At 41.8% G+C, this 18,160-nt stretch overlaps 1 protein-coding gene across 4 annotated transcripts in view; it reads left to right on the top strand.

The window, feature by feature from the left end:
• Positions 1-18,160, top strand: part of SMG5 (SMG5 nonsense mediated mRNA decay factor) — a 32,121-nt gene that overhangs the window by 11,451 nt on the left and 2,510 nt on the right. For all 4 annotated transcript variants that reach the window (XM_056816245.1, XM_056816244.1, XM_056816246.1 and 1 more), the window contains 11 exons: positions 98-235; positions 562-1,161; positions 2,222-2,397; positions 7,086-7,161; positions 7,822-7,997; positions 9,338-9,496; positions 10,991-11,050; positions 11,359-11,518; positions 16,102-16,192; positions 17,343-17,417; positions 17,946-18,084. In XM_056816245.1, the coding sequence (XP_056672223.1) occupies positions 98-235; positions 562-1,161; positions 2,222-2,397; positions 7,086-7,161; positions 7,822-7,997; positions 9,338-9,496; positions 10,991-11,050; positions 11,359-11,518; positions 16,102-16,192; positions 17,343-17,417; positions 17,946-18,084 (1,850 nt within the window). The remainder of the gene's footprint in view (positions 1-97; positions 236-561; positions 1,162-2,221; positions 2,398-7,085; positions 7,162-7,821; positions 7,998-9,337; positions 9,497-10,990; positions 11,051-11,358; positions 11,519-16,101; positions 16,193-17,342; positions 17,418-17,945; positions 18,085-18,160) is intronic.

The raw sequence follows: 18,160 nt of genomic DNA on the forward strand, positions 1-18,160 counted from the left end.
CTGCATGTATAGGAATATGGAAAATGTGGACCCTTGTGTCCCAAAGGGTACTCTCCTACACAACGACCCCTAATTATCCTTCCCTCTCCAATTTCAGGATCAAAGCAGTACAGTGCTGCCATTGCCTTCACCCTGGCTTTCTTCTCCCATCTTATCAACCACGTCAATATCCGACTACAGGCAGAATTGGAAGAGGGAGAGAACCCTGTGCCAGCATTTCAGAGTGATGGGACAGGTGTGGGAATAGTGGGAGGGACTAAGGAAAGCCATCATAGGGGAAGGGACATTAGATCAGGGGGGAAAGATTATATAGTTTTAGAGATAACTATTTTTTAAATATAAAAACCTAGATCTCTATAGATATATACATATATTAAATTCAGGTATGGGTTGAACAAATGTCCTCTGGCATCCCTTCCAACTGATATTATATAACTTGAATAGTTAAGGATAGGGAACTGAGAAAAAGATGCTGTTGGACAGAGGGAGAAGACCCCAAGCTTTATCTCAGCTAATACCGAGCTTTCCTCAGACTTTCAGTGAAATCATTTCTTCTCACAGATGAGCCTGAGCCCAAAGAACCACTGGAGAAGGAAGTAGAACCAGAGCCAGAGCCTCCTCCCCCAGCACCAAGAGTGAATGAGGCCAAGAAGAGTCGTAAATTCTCTCGCCTGTCTTGCCTTCGTCGGCGCCGCCACCATCCACCCAAGGCTGGTGATGACAGTGACCTGAGTGAAGGCTTTGACTCTGATTCAAGCCACGACTCAATCCGGGCCAGTGAAGGTTCAGACAGTGGCTCAGATAAGAGTGATGAAGGTGGGGGTACAGCTTTTGATGCAGAGACAGACTCAGAGATGAACAGCCAAGAGTCACGCTCAGACCTGGAGGACATGGAAGATGAGGAAGGAACACGGCCTATGGCCCCAGACCCTCCTCGGACCAGGCCAGAAGCTTCTGACCCCTCCAATGGCCCCTTGGGTCCAAATGAGGCCAGTATTGCCAGTAATCTGCAAGCCATGTCCACTCAGATGTTCCAAACCAAACGCTGCTTCCGATTGGCCCCTACCTTCAGTAACATCCTTCTTCAGCCTTCTACTGAAACTCGGACCACTGCTGGTAACAGGGCCTGCATCAATGGGGACCTGGACAAACCTGAACCAGGTATTTTAAAGCCTCTTGGGGCTATCCAGCTCTGATTCCTTCCTCGGTACCAAATGAGACCTATCTCAGTGGGGGTGGGGGGGGGGGTCTCATTTTCTCCTGGGAGAAGGCTTATACAGAATGTACCAAAGCCTTTATTGTTTCCTACTCTATTTCTGAGGAAGTTCTTGTAGTAATATCCTTCTCATTCATTCTACTGACCAGAGATCTACGATATTACTTCCTCTGGTCTTTATTTTTCCTTAGTTTTATTTTTTGTTTTTATTTATTTGGTCAATTTCAAGCATTATTCCTTGGTTATAAAAGTCATATTCTATCCCTCCCTCCCCTCCCCCTGCCCTTCCCTTAGCTGATGTGCAATTCCTCTGGATATTACATGTGTCCTTGATCAGAACCTATTTCCATGTTGTTGATGTTTGCACTAGGATGTTCATTTAGAGTCTGTATCCCCAATCATATCCCCCTCTACCCATGTAATCAAGCAGTTGTTTTTCTTTGGTGTTTCTACTCTCAGTTTTTCCTCTGAATGTTTTTCCTTAATTTTATGCTCTTAACTTCCAGCTCCCAACCATTTTTTTCTTCTTGCTCCTCCCTCACTCTTGTCCCTAAGCTTAGTATTCTGTATCTTACATGTGGTAGGTATGTCTGCAGCACCAGCCTCTTGCAGGGGCCAGGAAAACTGATGCATAATGGGACACACTGAAGCTTATCTGAATGTCAGCATTGTTGAAGGAAAGTTGGTCCTGCCTGCCCTTCCTTCTATCTCAAAGATGTAGATTCATAGATTTAGGGCTGGAAGGGACCTTAGAGGGCCTCTGATCTAACACCTTCATTTTTTTGATGAGGAAACTGAGGCTAAGTGACAAGCAAGTAAGTGGCAAGACCAAGATTCAGACCCAGATCATATGACTCCAAATGCAAGGTTCTTTTCACCTCCATAATGCCTGAAGGAACCCTAAATCAGCCAATCATGCATGTTAGCCTGAACCTAAGAAAAATTTAGATGGGTACCAGACAGAAGTTTTCCATCTCAGTTCTTTGTCCTTCATCTCCATCATAGCATCTGATGATGGATCTGAGTCAGAGGAGAGTGTATCCAGTGGACGCTCCTGTCACAATGAGAGGAGCATCCAAGAGAAACTTCGAATCCTGATGGCAGAGGGACTTCTTCCTGCTGTAAAAGTCTTCCTGGATTGGCTTCGGACCAACACTGACCTCATCATCATGTGTGCACAGGTCTGCCTCAATTCTCCGTCTTCCCCTCCCACTTCCCTCAAAAATCCCCTGCCCATTACATTAGCTTTACAACTCTGCTGGGAATGGACCCAGTACTTAGGGTGGCCATAGACTTTCCTTTAATTTGTCCATAAATGAATTAAGGAATAATCTGTGACCGAAAGTCCTGAGAGGTCTCCCATATGCTCCTATTTCCTAACTAGTCCTGCCCTCCTAGGAGTTAAAATTTTTTTAGAGAAGACATTTCTGCCTTTGCTCAAAGACCAGCTGCTAGTCTTAACCACCTAAGCTGTCAGAAGTCTTTTCTAAAATATGACTTAAATTTCTCCTGCTATGTTTCTCCTATTTCCTATAATCATTACCCCTAGGAGAGCGAAAACTGATAGTCACACTTCTAGCCTTTTAAGTTAATGATTGATCAATCTGTCAAGTTTATTGAGTACTTGCCTTCTCCTCATGGAAGATAATAGAAACATATGATTCCAGTCACTAACAATACAAAAAATCAAATGTCCAGTCGAATGACACAGACTTTGGGGACTTTGGAAATATGGATAGGTCAAAGATGTTCAAAGGCAGAATCATAGAATGATAAGAGTTGTAAGAGACCTCATAGATGACTTAGTCCAACCTTCTCATTTTATAGAAGAGAAAACTAGGGCTGAGATAAGGGGAAGTCTTTGTTCATTTTCAACAAAGCTTATGAGTTCAACTGGTTAACAGATTCTAATTCTAGTGTTCTTCTTGCTACTAGGATTGTCATTGGTATCTGGGTGGTCTTGGGCCTAAAGGGAGTGGAGTCAAGAAGTTCAAGTCCTGGCTTAGACATTTTCCTAAATGTGTGAACTTGGACAAGTTACCCTCTCTCTGCCTCAGATACCTTCTCTATAAAATATGACTAACCCCATCATGTACCACAGGGCTTTGGTGAAGATCGAATAAAATACCATGTCTTAGTGCTTTCTTATGAGACAGAATTGGAGTACATTTAGATAAAGATCAGCTAAAGGAAAAATATGTTTATTATTTCTGTTTTACAAATGAGACCACTGAGGCTTAGGGAGTTGGAGTGATTTGCCCTATGCAACTGTTCTTGGTTATTATACCATGTTGTTTGCACTTTGAAGAAGAGAGAAAATGAGTGGAATATGTCAGGAAGTTAGAGAGTGGATCAGTGTCAGAAGAAGAAAGGAAAGAAAATGCTAAGTGTACATTTGGAACTAGAAAACAAATTTGATGCCATTAGAGACAAGAAGGGAATCAACTGGATGTTCTGGGGAGAAAGCAGATATTTGTCATCTCAGGATAGTAGAGTCCTGTTCAGTATAGGCCAGAGGGAAAAGCAGAGGAGTTGTGATTGATGATTCCCTGCTCAGGGGTGCCAACACAGCTCTCTGGGGAACTTGATAACAACAGTAAATCCTTTTTGGGACACAGTCAGTCTATAGATGATCTCCCTAGACTTGCCCAAACAGATGACTATTGTGCACTTTAGGTGATTCATGTAAATACAGATCATCTGAAAAGGACCTAAAATGTGTTGCTAAAAATTGTAATGTCATAGGCAAGGTGCTGAAGATCATGGGGGTTTTCACAGCTGCTTATTGATGGCAGCAGATGCAGAAGAGAAAAATCAGTGTGGGATGTGAACAACTGGCCATAAAGGGGGTATGTGAGAACGAATTTTTAATTTATGAATCAGTTTTAAAATAAAGAGATGACAGACTGCTCCAAAAGGATGGAGTGGACCTAACAAAGACTTGTAAAAATATATTTATAATGGAGCAGCTAAGTGGCATAGTGGATAGAAAGACAGGCCTGGAGTCAGAAGAACCAGGGTTCAAATCTGGCCTCAGATTATTCTTAGCTTTGTGACCCTGAGCAAATCACTTAACCCATTTTTGCCTTTGCCCTTCTGGCTTAGAATTGTTGCTAGGAGAAAAAGTAAGAATTTTCTTTAAAAAGTATGTTTATTGGATATCTTGGAAATAAAAAACTCTAAATACCATAGAGAAGGGCTGCAATGAAAGAATAGCCATTGAGACTTAGTTCACAGAATCCAAGAAAGGAACCAAAAAGTAAATAAACTCTGTGGCCTCAATTTAGGCAACAACAAAAGAAACTAGAGATCTTACCTTGCAGGCTTAGCACTGAGTCTTGGTGGGATAAAACCAATGATTACAGTAGATGTGGTTCTGAGTAGGTATAACATAATTTTAAGAAAGAGGATAGCTAAAAGGTCAGCTTGAGAAGTGTATGTTAGGAATGCATGTGAGGAAATCTGAGGAACAAGAGTAAAGCAAAGGGGAGAGCATATCTCAAACCTGGCCTGGGGCACAATGTAGAAATCACAGGAGACTTGCATTGTCCAGACACTACTGAATGGAGCCATCTGCTAGAAGTCTTTATGAAACTTTCATCCTTAATATGTGGGAGCCCACAAGGGGAAGTCCTTTCTTGGATCTGATTTCTCTCAGGGAAGCTGTTTGTTTACTTATAAGGTACAAATTATGAGAACCTTAAGGGGGAATAAGAACATGGAGCATTGCCTCCCAGAGTTTGTTTTGGAACATGAAAGGAAGCTCTTTTCAGCAGGTTTCAGAGGAAAGCTTGGGATTTCATAGACTAACCTTCAATAGAAACTAGCCCAGCAGAAACAGGGAACTGAAAAGATAAGGGAAGTGGCAGCTCCATGGATAGAGAGCCAGACCTGGAAGATGTCCTGGGTTCAAATGTGGCTTCAAATGCTTTCTAGCTGTGTGACCCAAGGCAAGACAAGCCCTTACCTCTCTTCTGCCTTGGAACCAATACTTAGTAACAATTCTAAGACATCTGGTATAGGTTTTAAAAAAGATAAAAAAGAAAATAATTCTAGTGGAAAGGAGATTAGCTTGAATGTCCTAGAGAACTCCCCAACTATCTCACCTTTTAGGAAATGTGTGCAGAAAGTAGATTGAAGGGAGAGGAAAAGGATGAATATAAAAGACTGGTACAATACTGCAGAAGCACTAGATGTGCTGGTGCTGGCCAGCAAAGCTAAGGGCATTTGTTAGAAGGGATTTTTTTTTTGCTCTTTGGAAGTGGGATGGGAATGGAGTAAGAGGAAGAAGATTGAAGCCGGGTTAGGTTCTCTGTTTGAACTGGTGGATCAATGGTCACTAGCCACAGAGAAAAAGTGGAACAGTTTAGCTCTCATTTTGTTTCACTTTTTCTCTGCTTTTGGAAAAACAAAACTGCCTGATATGAAGTTAATATTCATGATAAATAAGGAAATTGTAACTGACTCAGGTGAATTACCTGAAGGGTATAGGTGCTCAGCTACCATCAGAGTAAAGATTGTTGAAAATAGGGAATGTGCTTCAAGGCCTGGAGAAGGGCATATGTTGTCCTGATTTCTTTCATTTGTATGTTCTAAAACAGTTTTAAGGAGGAGGAGCATTTATAAACAATAAGTCTGTGAGCTTACTTGAGTTTCCTGGGGAAATTCTGAAATGGATTATTCAAGAGATGGTTAGAATCTAGAAAAAGAAGTCCAAGGAGTCTCCGGGGCTTCATCCAGAATAAGTTATGCTTAATTATCCTAACTTTCTTTCTTTACTAGATTACTAAATTATCACATCAGAAGCATTTGATACATTTTATAATGTTCTTGGGGGGTGGGGTGGAGGGAAAGTGGATAGATGTGGTTTAGGCCTTAATACAGTTAGATGGATTTGAACTTTTTAAATGGCTAGTAAAGGTTTTGATAGCATCCTTATCAGATTAGCAGATGACACAAAGTGGAGAGGAAAGCTAACACAATGGATGAGAAATGATCCAAAATTATCTTGCCAGGCTAGAGCAGAATAGTGAATTTTGTTAAATTATATAAAGTAGGCATCACTGCAAAATTTTACACTTGGGTTCCAAAAAAATCACCTTCTTAAGTACAGGAATGAAGAGATATGATTAGTCAGCATTTTATCTGAAACAACTGAGGTTTTTAATGTATGCAAGCTCAATGAGTTAACAGTGTGATGTGCTAGCTATTTGCTAATTTGATTTTAGATTGCATTGAGAGGAATAACTTCAAGGAATAAAAGGCTGTACTCTGCAGGTCAGAACACACCTGGATTTGTGTTCTGTTCTAGGCACCACAGTTTAAGATAGGCATTAGCCACTCCTTCAGTTTCCTTATCTCTAAAATGAGGATAATAGTAGCACCTCCTTTCTAGGGTAGTTGTGAGGGTCAAATGAAATAACATGTAAAACATTTTGCAAACCTTAAAATGCTATAAAAATGCTAGCTACAATTATCTTTACAACTCTGGGAGGTTGATGCTATTATTATCCCCATTTTATGGTTGAAGAAACTGAGGCAGGCAGAAGTTAAGTGGCAGGATCACACAGCTAGCTAGTAAATGTCTGAGGCAGGATTTGAACTCAGTTCTTCCTGATCCCAACACTAGATCCACTGTACCACTTAGATCTCTCCAGGACAATGGGGATCTGGGTAGGAAATATTTTCTTGGAATGTTTCCTTTCTCCAACCTGGATCATCCCACATTTGGAAATTAGTTTTTTCTATAGCCTAATCTCCATCTTTTTTGTGGTTGCATTCTACCCTCTTTGGTGATAGAAATCTCCCTCCACCTTGATTTTTTTTTCCTCAGTTCTGCTAAACTTTTTTCCTTGTCCTGTCCCTACAGAGCTCCCAAAGCCTATGGAATCGCCTCTCTGTGTTACTGAATCTTTTGCCAGCTGCTGGAGAACTCCAGGAGCCAGGTGAGTCAGCCCCTTTCCCCTGCATGTCCTATTTTAGTCCACCCATTCTCTCTTCTTGGCCACACTTTAACGTAATCCCCAAGGTAAGGAGGTTAATGAGATTCACCCCTCCACCCTTCATAGTAGTACACAACAGAACATTGTGGCCCCAACCTCTCTGGTTTCCCATCCCTAAACATTACCTCCAGTGTGGGGCAAGATAGCTAACTTGATCCATTGGGGGGAGAAGGGGCAACTGAGGGTCTCGAGAGAGTAGGTGATTGGTGTCACCCTGTTGTCTGTGGTGAATGGTAATTGTCTCTGCTACCAAGAAAGGAGCTGTCTATGTTGATTCCCTAGTCCAAGAAAATCTGTCTCGTCAGTGCTTTTACCCTCTTTGTCCTATGAACCATTCAGCCCATCAATCTTATCCCTTTTTCTCTTCTCACTTCAGCTTCACATTCCCTTCTTTCAAGGAATCATTCTCAGAGCAAACTTTTCTCCCATACTTCCTATGATTTGCTTCTGTAGCTCCTTCACATCAGTCCTTGGGTTAGAAGAGTAGTGTGAGTGATAATAGCTGTCTTTCCCTTGTTAGAATGAGAATTCCCTGAGGATAAGGATTCACTCTCTAGATCTTTCCCTGAGGGTAGATGAACTAATGTATTTCTCCTTCCCCAGGCCTGGTCCTGTGTCCTGAGGTACAGGATCTCCTTCTGGGCTGTGAACGACCTGACCTTCCCACTTCCCTGCTGCTCCCAGAGGACACAGCTCTCCGAAACCTACCCCCACTCCGAGCTGCCCATAAACGCTTTAATTTTGAGCTGGATCGACCCTTGCTCAGTCCTATGGAGGAGGTGAGCACGTCCCTGGTTCCTATTCATTAGTCAAAAGGATCTCAAATCACAGGAACTTTATTGGGAGTTTCTTTTATCCATCCTCTTGCTTCTTGGTAGAAGCACCCCCTTCTAGGCAGTGCAGGCTGTCCTGGCTTAAGGAACAGTATTTCCTTTATATTTTCATTCTGCTATAGTGAAAAGAAGAGTGAGTTCAACAATAAGATCCATACTAGGTATCTCTTCTGCCCTATTTTCAGTAAACTCTCTTGGGCTACTGTTGTTATCCACTTGTTGAAAAAATATGGACAGTTGGACTCTACCTTTTAGGCACAAATCTGAGAGAAATAATTTGTAGTAATTTAACCTGCTAATTCAAGCATATACTCACAGTATCTTCATCCCCTGATATATTTCTTTAACACTAGATTTTTAAAGTTACATATGAATCTTTTAATATTCAATTTTTGTATCATATTCCAATGAAAATGTGACTGATAAAATACAAGTTTTGAGTTTCTCTTCTAGCAGTTTTGGAGAAAAGCCTCTCTTTGACCCCTCTCTAAGGGGCTTACCTCAGCTGATCTCTAGTTAAGGAATCAAAGGTGCCTCCTTCCTCTGATCAATAATAATCTAGAGATTAGGATCTCTTAAGGAAAATAAGGATTGGGGATGGGGGTAAGGGCTATCTTTGGGTGGAATATAACTCATCCTTTTGGGTAACTAGGAAGTCAGTGATCTTAACTAGACCAGAGATATTTTGTATTCTAAATTTGGTTACTATCCCTTTCCTAGAGCTTTAGCTTCCATTCTTCACTTTTTAAACATTTGCCCAAAAGAGAGTAGGTCTGAGAGAATTTTAGTGGAAGGCATTGTTTCTTTCCTTCAGGTAGGTCTGGAAGAAATTTTAGATTGGTGAAATAATTGTTTGTTAATATTTTCTTCTTGGTTTTTAAAAATATTTTATTTTCCCCAATTAAGTATAAAAACAATTTTTTAAACTTTTTTTAAAAATTGAGTTCTAAATTCGCTCCCTCCTTCCCATCTTCTCTCCCTCCTACTTTTCCCTCCCTGAGACAGTTATCTGATATGATTTCTTAATAAATTCATTGGAGCTATAAAGAAGATTTTTAATATCCTTCCACATTAGTCTTTCCTCACAATCTCTGAATTTCCTATAAGTACAGAGCTGGAAGCAGAAAGAATAGAAAAAATTATCTGAAAGGGATGAAAGTGGGCAGAATTTGTTGCGATGGAAAGGAGAGATTTGACTACTCCCTTTTCTTTCTCCCCATCTCACCACCCACTGTGCCCTTCCTTTGTTGTCTCTTCTCTTTCTCCTCTTCCTAACATCCATCCAGTCTGTCGTTCGAATCTGCTGCATCCGTAGCTTTGGCCACTTCATTACCCGTCTACAAGGGAGCATCCTGCAGTTCAACTCTGAGGTTGGCATCTTTATCAGCATTGCTCAGGCTGAGCAAGACAATCTGTTGCAGCAAGCCCAGGCCCAGTTCAGGATGGTAAGTATTGATTCTTCTCCCTAATCCCCATCCTTTAGGATCTCAAGGTCCTAGTCAGCTCTTCCATTTAGGCTTGAAGACAAGAGAAAAAATATATCTATTTTCAAAGATAAAACTGTCAGTAAGGGGAGAGATGTACAGAATCAGAACCAGGTGGGAAAGGTTCTTGGGGACAGTGGGCATAGGGAACAATTTTAGGAAGATTTCCTAGAGAAGAGAAGCCAGGCATGGTGGGGCAGGAAGAGGAGGGAGAACGTTGAATGGTTTTCTGTACCTTTGAACTACAATTCCCAGTATCCCACTTTTGTCCTCACACTATGTCCTTACATTTTTGGAGAGAAAGTTTTCTGTAAGCCCGCCCTTGTGCTTCTCCCACGAATGCAGTCGGGAAAAACTGCTCTTAACTCAGGCTTTACTTTTCCTGTACTTCAAGTGATTATTAATAAATCTTATAAAATATACTTGGAGTTATTGGATTGATTTTAATATTACAGTAGGGGAAAAAACTAGCTTCTATCACTCTCCACACACAGTTCATTCCTGTGGTCATTATAGCCAGAATTTTGTATTCCCCTTGCATGTTTATATGTGGTGATCAAGCACCTTCCTCACCCTAAAAGAAAGGGGAACCTTGACCTCAGGGAAAATGTTGATGGAAAATTGTCATACATTCTTGTCTTTTTCCTGCATGACTCTTACATCCAGCACTTTTCTTTCCGTTTCCACTGCTATATCTTGCGTTGGACCCTTATCACCTCTCTTCTAGACATTGTTTTAAAAATCTTTATTACTAATTTGATTATCAAAAAACAAAAAGGTTTTAAGTGGCCATTTTTAGCTACTGACAAAACCATTCCAAACTAGTTTTCTGAAAGGCAAACTTTATCCATATAATAGATAATGTCTTTTAGACCCTTCCTGTCTTCTTGGCTCTAATCTTTCTGTTTTTCAGTTTATTCTAATTACCATACCTATTACTTGGCCAAAATTACTTTGATCATGTCACTGTTCTGCTCAAAAACTTCCTATGGTTCTCCATTCCTATACTGTATTCCTTCTCTCTCACCTTTTGCACTCCTCTTCAGCTGTCTCGAGTTGATAACATTTTCCAAATCTTACTTCTTGAAGCATTCCCTCCACATTTCAGTCTATTATTCCTTCTTTATTTTATTGCCTACCCTACCCAAATAAGTACTTATCAAGTACTCCTTGGTTTAATTAGTTACAATAAATGTAAAATTTTTGAAAGCAGAGATTAGGTGTTTATACCCGACATAGTAGATGATCAGTAAGTGTTGATTGATGCAAGGGTTTAAATTCAAGGAATGGAACTTATTGTACTTTGCTTTCCCAGCAGGGATGGTTAAAAGGCATTTGATTGCAAGACTAATACTCCACAGAGATTTCTCCTGATTTTGATTCTTAAAGAAGGAGAATTTCCTAATCCAGTCCTTATTCTTCTCCAGCTAGTCTCTCCTTTTCTTCCATAAACAGGCCCAGGAAGAGGCCCGGAGGAATCGACTTATGAGAGACATGGCTCAACTTCGACTGCAGGTGGGAAAATAGGAACTTTGTCCTCCTCAATATTCCCATTGTAGTATTTTTCATATAGAAGTCCCCCATACTGTCTAGCTTCCATCCCTTCCTCTCCCCTCCCCCAAGTCTTTCTCCTTTGACCTCAACCTTCCCATTTCTTGTTCTGTCTTTTCTTATTTTCTCCATCTCCTTCCTTTAAACCATGGCAACTTAAATGTCAAGAGAAACATTCTAATAGTCGACTTCTACCCCTCCCACTTAAGTGGTAATCCTTGAAGAGGGGTACGAGCATCCAACTCACTGCTTTTTGCTGTTCTCTCCACCAGCTCGAGGTGTCCCAGCTGGAGGGGAGTTTGCAGCAGCCCAAGGCTCAGTCGGCGATGTCCCCATATCTTGTCCCTGACACTCAGGCTCTCTGCCAGCACCTCCCCATCATCCGCCAGCTGGCCACCAGTGGCAGGTTCATTGTCATCATCCCTAGGACAGGTAAAGATTTGGGAGTTGGAAGGGCAGGAATATGTCATAAGAATATCAATAATGCCATCTTGGACCATTTGTCCATTTGGCTCAGGATTGTGTCTCTGACAGGGACTCAGAAGGATGTTGTGGGACTTCATAAATCTCAGCTCACTAGGTTAGGACCTCTACTTTGATGCACTGAACTGCTGTTAACGGTGTCCTCCCTGGGCTCCCTGCCTCAGTCTCTCCCTTTCTTAGCCATTCTCCACTAGCCACCAAATCAACATTCTTAAAATACAAATCTGAAAATTTTACTCTAGGGTAAAATACAACTTCTTCAGGCTAGAGCCCACCTTTTTTTTTTTAATCATTTCATGTTACTGCTCTTTTCCATATTTGATATTCCATCTCCAGCCACCATGCCTCTCTGCACAAATGGTCCTCTATGTCTCAGATCAGTCAGTCTAAGAAACTTCTAATAAGTGGCTACTATGTGTCATTCTCTGTTAAACTCCAGGAATACAAAGAATGGCAAAGGTAGGCCCTGCTCTCCAAGAGTATACAATGTAACAGGGGAGGTAACATGTAATTGTGTACAAACAAGATATTTACAGGGTAAATTGGAAGTAATAAAAAAAAAAAGGATGCATTAGATTTAAGGTGACTTGGGAAAAGGCATCATATAGAAGTTGGCATTTTAGCGAAAACGTTGAAGTCAGGAAAGCCCAGAAGTAGACATGAGGAAGAGCTTTCCATGCCTGGAATGAATGTAGTAGAAATGCCCAGAGTATAAAACTCAAGGAATAGCAAAAAAGGCCAGCGTCACTGGATCAAAGAATACTTGGAGGGATAAAAAGAGGATACGAAAAATTGGGGGAGAGGGCTCAGTTATAAAAGACTTTGAATACCCAACAGGATTTTATATTTGATCTTGGGTTGATGAGGAACCACCAGATTTTGAGTAACAGGGTGGCATTGTGCTATAGGAGGATTACCTTGATGACTGAGTGGAGGAGAATGGGCTGTAGTGTTGAGACTTGAGGCAGGAAACTCACTAACAGAGTATTGCAATATTCCAGGAGTGAGGTGATGAGGGCCTGTACCCCAGAGTGGTAGTATCGTTAGAGGAGAGAAGAGGGCTTATTAGATACTAACAAAGTAAAGTGAATAGGCTGTGGCCACAAATTACATATGGAGAGGAAGGGCAGTGAGAAAATAAAGGTGACATCTAGTTTTCAAACTTGGGAGACTGGTAGAAAATTAGTATCCTCAGTAGTAATAAGAAATTTTGGAAGGAGGGAGGGTAATAAGATGAATTCGGTTTTGGAAATGTTGAATGTAAGAGGTCCACAAGACATCCAATTGGATATGCCTAATAGACCATTTAGAGGTCAGCAGAGAGGTTAGGTCTGGATAAGTTGATTTGAGAATCTTTAGTATAGAGATAATTGAATCCTTGGGAATTTATGAGATCACTAAAGTTAAACAGTATAGAACAGTGATGGCAAACCTTTTAGAGACAGAGTGCCAGGCCCTGCCCCCACCCCCCAGACAGTGCCAGACCCTCTTATCTTCCCCAGACAGGGAAAGGGAAAGAACTTCCTACTGAGCTGCTGGGCAGAGGCTAGGTGATATGAAAAAATGTCATCAGGCATGGTGGAGATGGGGAAGGGAAGATCCACCTAAGTGTCTTTACTTTTCTAGTAACAAATTCTGGGGTGTGAAGAAGGGTGGCACACATACACATAGAGAGTGCTCTGCAGGCCATCTTTGGCACCCATGCCATAGGTTTGCCATCACTGATATAGAGGAAGAAGAGAAGAGGGTCCCAGGACAGAATCCTGAGGGATATCTACTCTTAGAAGGTGTGATTTTTAAAAATTCAATCAACATTTTACAAAGTACCTACTAAGTGCTGGAACCCCTGCTAAGCTCTGAAGGTACACAAAAGACACAAAAGATAGTCCTTGCCCTCAAAGAGCTTATACTCATGGGGGAGACAGCATTCCAATGAGCATAAGCAAAGGATACAGGATAAATAAGAATTTTTTTTTAAACCCTTACCTTCTGTCTTGGAGTCAATACTGTGTATTGGCTCCAAGGCAGAAGAGTGGTAAGGGTTAGGCAATGGGGGTTAAGTGACTTGCCCAGGGTCACACAGCTGGGAAGTGTCTAAGGCCAGATTTGAACCTAGGACCTCCCATCTCCAGACCTGGCTCTCAATCCACTGAGCCACCCAGCTGCCCCCAAGAATTTTTTAAAAGGAGGGAAACAGTGGAATTCAGAGGGCTTAAGGAAAGCTTCCTGTGGAAGGTGGGGGTTGGAGTTAGGACTTAAAGGAAGCTGGGGAGGTCAGTAATCAGGAGGGGAGGGAAAACAGGCATGGTAGACAGACAGATAAAAGTTCTCAGAAGAATCGTCTTATTTGTGGAACAGACAGGCCAGTGTCACTAGATTGAAGAGTATGTGCCAGTAAAAAGAAAACTGGAAAAGGTAGGAGGTGACTAGGTTATGAAGGGCCCAACAGAGTACTTTGGATTTGCTTTTGGAAGTGATAGGAAACCACTGGAGTTTATTGAATTGAAGGGTGATACAATTTGACCTGTATTTTAGGGAAATCAATTTAGTGACTGAATAGAGAACCCAGGACAAAACCTTAAGGAACATCTACAGTTAGAAGGCATGATCTGGAAGATGATCTAGCAAAGAAGACCGAGAAGAATTTGTTTGATAGGTAGGGGGATAAGCAAAGAAAATAACATCCTGAAAATTTAGTAAAGGAGAGTATCATTTACTAAAAGGTAATTGATAGTGTCAATGGCTGCAGTGGTCAAGAATGCAGATTGAGAAAGGACCACTGGATTAGGCAAGTAAGAGATTGTTGGTAACTTTGAAAAGAGCACTTTCAGTAGAATGATAAGGCCAAAAGCAAAACTGCAATAGTTAAGAAGTGTGTGAGAAAAAAGAGGAGGTACCTCTTGTAGAGATGAGATTAATGGGACTAGAAGTATCAAGTGAATGTTTTTTTGAAGATGGGGGCAATATGGGCATGTTTTTAGGTGGCAGGAAAGCAGCGAGTAGACAGATTGAAGGCACGTGAGAGAATGGGAATGTCAGTGAAGACAATCTGTTGAAGGAAACTGGATAGAATGAGATCATTAGCATGTTGGCCTTAGCAGTGTAAGGGTCAACTCTTCATGCAAAATAGGGATGAAGAAGGATAATAGTAGAAGGTATCTGAGTGACATGAGGTGAAAAGAATGGAAGAAGTAGGAGCTCTGTAAATGGTTTGATTTTTTCAGTAAATATGAGGCAAAATTCTCAGCTGAGAAAGGGTAGAAGTTTGAGGAGGGATGAAGAGTTTTTGGAAGACCCAATATATTGAGTGGGATAGTGACAATTTAGAAAGTGTAGAAGGAATGCCTAGTGGCAGTGAAGGTCCAGTTGAGGTTATATAATAAAGATTTGCAGTGTTCCCAGCCAGAAATGCATGATTTTCTCCACTTTACGGTTAGGTTAAGGCAGTGGATGATGGGAGTGATCCAAGGCTGAGGCTTGACCGAGTGCAACTTGAGATGTGATAAGACAATGTAGACTTGAAGTGATTTGCTAAGGGGTCAAGGTGGGCAGAAGAGAATACAGCTAATAAAGGGGAGATGACCTGGAAGGAACTAAGGAAGTGAAGTATTGCACGTCATGGTGTGGATGAAGATTGCAAGGAACTTCTCATATAGTCCTTCCTTCAGAGACCTGCTCAGTCACTGCCTTCTGACAGAAGCCTTTTCTGATCCTCCTGAAATTAGTGGTCCATGTTCTATATTTTACTTAATTGTGTGGACTGTTGTGGTTTTGTTGTCATGTTCCCAGTCCACTGTGCTTTGCATGTAATAGGCACTTAACAAATGTTTATAGGATCAAGTAGCTGCCCTTTCTTGATATGATACTCACTGGTTAGAGTCCTATCCCCAAAACTTTCCAATTGCCCTTAATCATTTTATGATACTAAGCCCTTAAATTTTTTCCTTAAAAAATTTTTTTTTAAAAAATTTAAAAAATTTCCTAAAAATTTTCTCACCATCTATCCCCTTAGTGGATTTAATTATAGCCTTTCAGTACTTCCTGCCGCCTCCTCCTATAATTTTCATCCTTGAATCATGGGGGATCAGAATTTGGGGCTTCAGTTCCCTTCTCTCTCCAGATGAAGGCACAGAAAAAAAAAAGGATCCTGCCTCATAAAAGAATAGCTGAGAAAGTCTTTCTGTAATCTAGCAGTTGATGTAACCACATGCCACTTTTTTTTTTGTAAACTTGAAAATGACCCTCCCTCAAAATCTTAGCTTCTTCCCTGTAGTATATGTATTAAGTAGGCTACTGACAGGGGCATGTCTGAAGTCTACAGAGGACATTTAGTCAGATTTTTATTGAGTTCTTACTATATTTAAAGTGTTGTGCTAGGAAAATTCACTCAGTTTCCTCATTTGTGAAATAGTAATAGTTCCTCCTTACCAAAGTGGTTGTGAGGATAAAATGAGACATTTCTAAAACACTTTATAAACCTTAAGAGACTATATAAATGCTCACTATTATTTTTCCCATTTTTGGTGAATTAGTGATTGATGGTTTAGACTTGCTAAAGAAGGAACATCCAGGAGCCAGGGATGGGATCCGATACCTGGAAGCAGAGTTTAAAAAAGGAAACAGGTGAGAGATGGTGCAGGTGTGGGTGGGGCTTTAATGGGACAAGGCTAATGGTTGATGGAGCAGTCCAGTTAACCATTCTGTCCAATCCTCCTCCTTTCCATCACCTGTGCTTCATTTTTTTGGTCTCTAGGTATGGGTTGGACTAGATGGCCTGAGTCCCTACCAATACTTGTCCCTACCAATACTTGAATACTTGTCCAGAAGAAGTGACTTTAAAGTGGGAGAGGGCTAGGTAGATGGTTACTAATTCCATCAGGTTCCCTTTGATGAGGGTAGGGGAAGAATGGAAGCTAGAGGAAGACTTATCTCAGAGCTGACTGGTCCACTCATACTGTGTTCTAGGAGGTAATTTTTTTTTTTTTATTATAACCCTTACCTTCCGTCTTGAAGTCAATACTGTGTATTGGCTCCAAGGCAGAAGAGTGGTAAGGGTAGGCAATGGGGGTCAAGTGACTTGCCCAGGGTCACACAGCTAGGAAGTGGCTGAGGCCGGATTTGAACCTAGGACCTCCCGTCTCTAGGCCTGGCTCTCAATCCACTGAGCTACCCAGCTGCCCCCTCTAGGAGGTAATTTAACATTCCCATTCCCTCCCTTCTTACTCCTCACCAGGAATGTGCTATGTTATGGGCTGGAATCACAGGTTCTCAGGGCTGAGCAGTCAGATCAGGGCTGTTTGGGGAGGGCCTGATGGGCTGGCACAGAGGAAAGAAAAAGAATTCCTTCTTCTCCCCCCTCCTTCTTGCTCAAGGAACAGCCAGCTCAGCTGGCTGTCTCCTCTCTACTCCACCCCACCCTGTCAGGAAACAGCACAAAGCCGACTTGTTTAGGCTTTGTCTTCAGAAGCTTTGACTTCAAAAGCATCTATTGCTTTTCTTCTCCTGGCTCTGTTCGTCCCCAGCACCTCCCCAGGGAGGAACCAAAGCTGTGATGTTATCGAGAGGAAAAGTGAGCTGAGCTCAGCTCAGCAGGAAAGCAGCCTCAGGTGGCTCTCAGACAGACTCAGGATCTGAGCACAGGGCTCCTTCCTCCTCCCACACCGAAAACTGATTCCCCCAGATTCATAATGACCCCCTTTGTTCTGTTACAACCCCCTTCCCAATGCACCTAGTTTCTAGAACCAAACATCTCTCTCCTATTCCTTCTTTACAGGTACATTCGCTGCCAGAAAGAGTTGGGGAAGAGTTTTGAGCGGCATAAACTGAAGAGGCAGGATGTAGATGCCTGGTAAAGTTATAGTCTTGGCACCCCTAGGGCCTGAAATGGGAGGAAGGATGTTCTGAGTTGCCAACTACCTATCCCTCTTGGGATTTTGGCATAGAGCATTGAGAGCAAGAAAATAATTCTTTGAGGTATCCAGGAAAGAAAACAATTCATTCCTCCATCTGCCCCTGGTGAATGGCTCCTAATCTAGGTCCTAAACTTCCTACATGTTACCAGAGCTCCCTCAGACCCCCCCCCCCCCCCCCCATTCTAGATTTCATACCTCTGGTAGTTGAAATGTAAGTTCTTCTGTATGACTTCCAGCCCTTTTTTTTTTTTTTTGAACTGTCAACTTCGTTGCTCTGCTGCTAAGGAGAAATTCAGATGTTATTATCTTCTCTCCCTCCCTCCCCCCCCCCCCCCTTGGGATACAGATGTCAGAATTCCATCTCAGCCCATCTCCTTGCACCCATTTTTCCTTCCTCTCTTAATTATTTTGTTTTTTAGAGAGAAGCCCATTTCATGGGTTGATAGGTTGTCTCTCCATCCCAGGACCCTCTATAAGATCCTGGACAGTTGCAAACAACTGACTCTGGCGCAGGGAATTGGAGAGGATGACCCTAGTGGCATGGTGACCATCGTCACTGGTCTTCAAATGGATAATCCCAGTGCTTTCTCCAGCTCCATGCAGGTAAGTAGGTTGACAGTAACTACTTGAGGCTGAACCCCACTTGAATAAGATCCCCAAGCTCAGCTTCCCCTCTTCT

Source organism: Monodelphis domestica, chromosome 2 (assembly GCF_027887165.1).
Source record: "Monodelphis domestica isolate mMonDom1 chromosome 2, mMonDom1.pri, whole genome shotgun sequence".
Taxonomy (NCBI): domain Eukaryota; kingdom Metazoa; phylum Chordata; class Mammalia; order Didelphimorphia; family Didelphidae; genus Monodelphis; species Monodelphis domestica.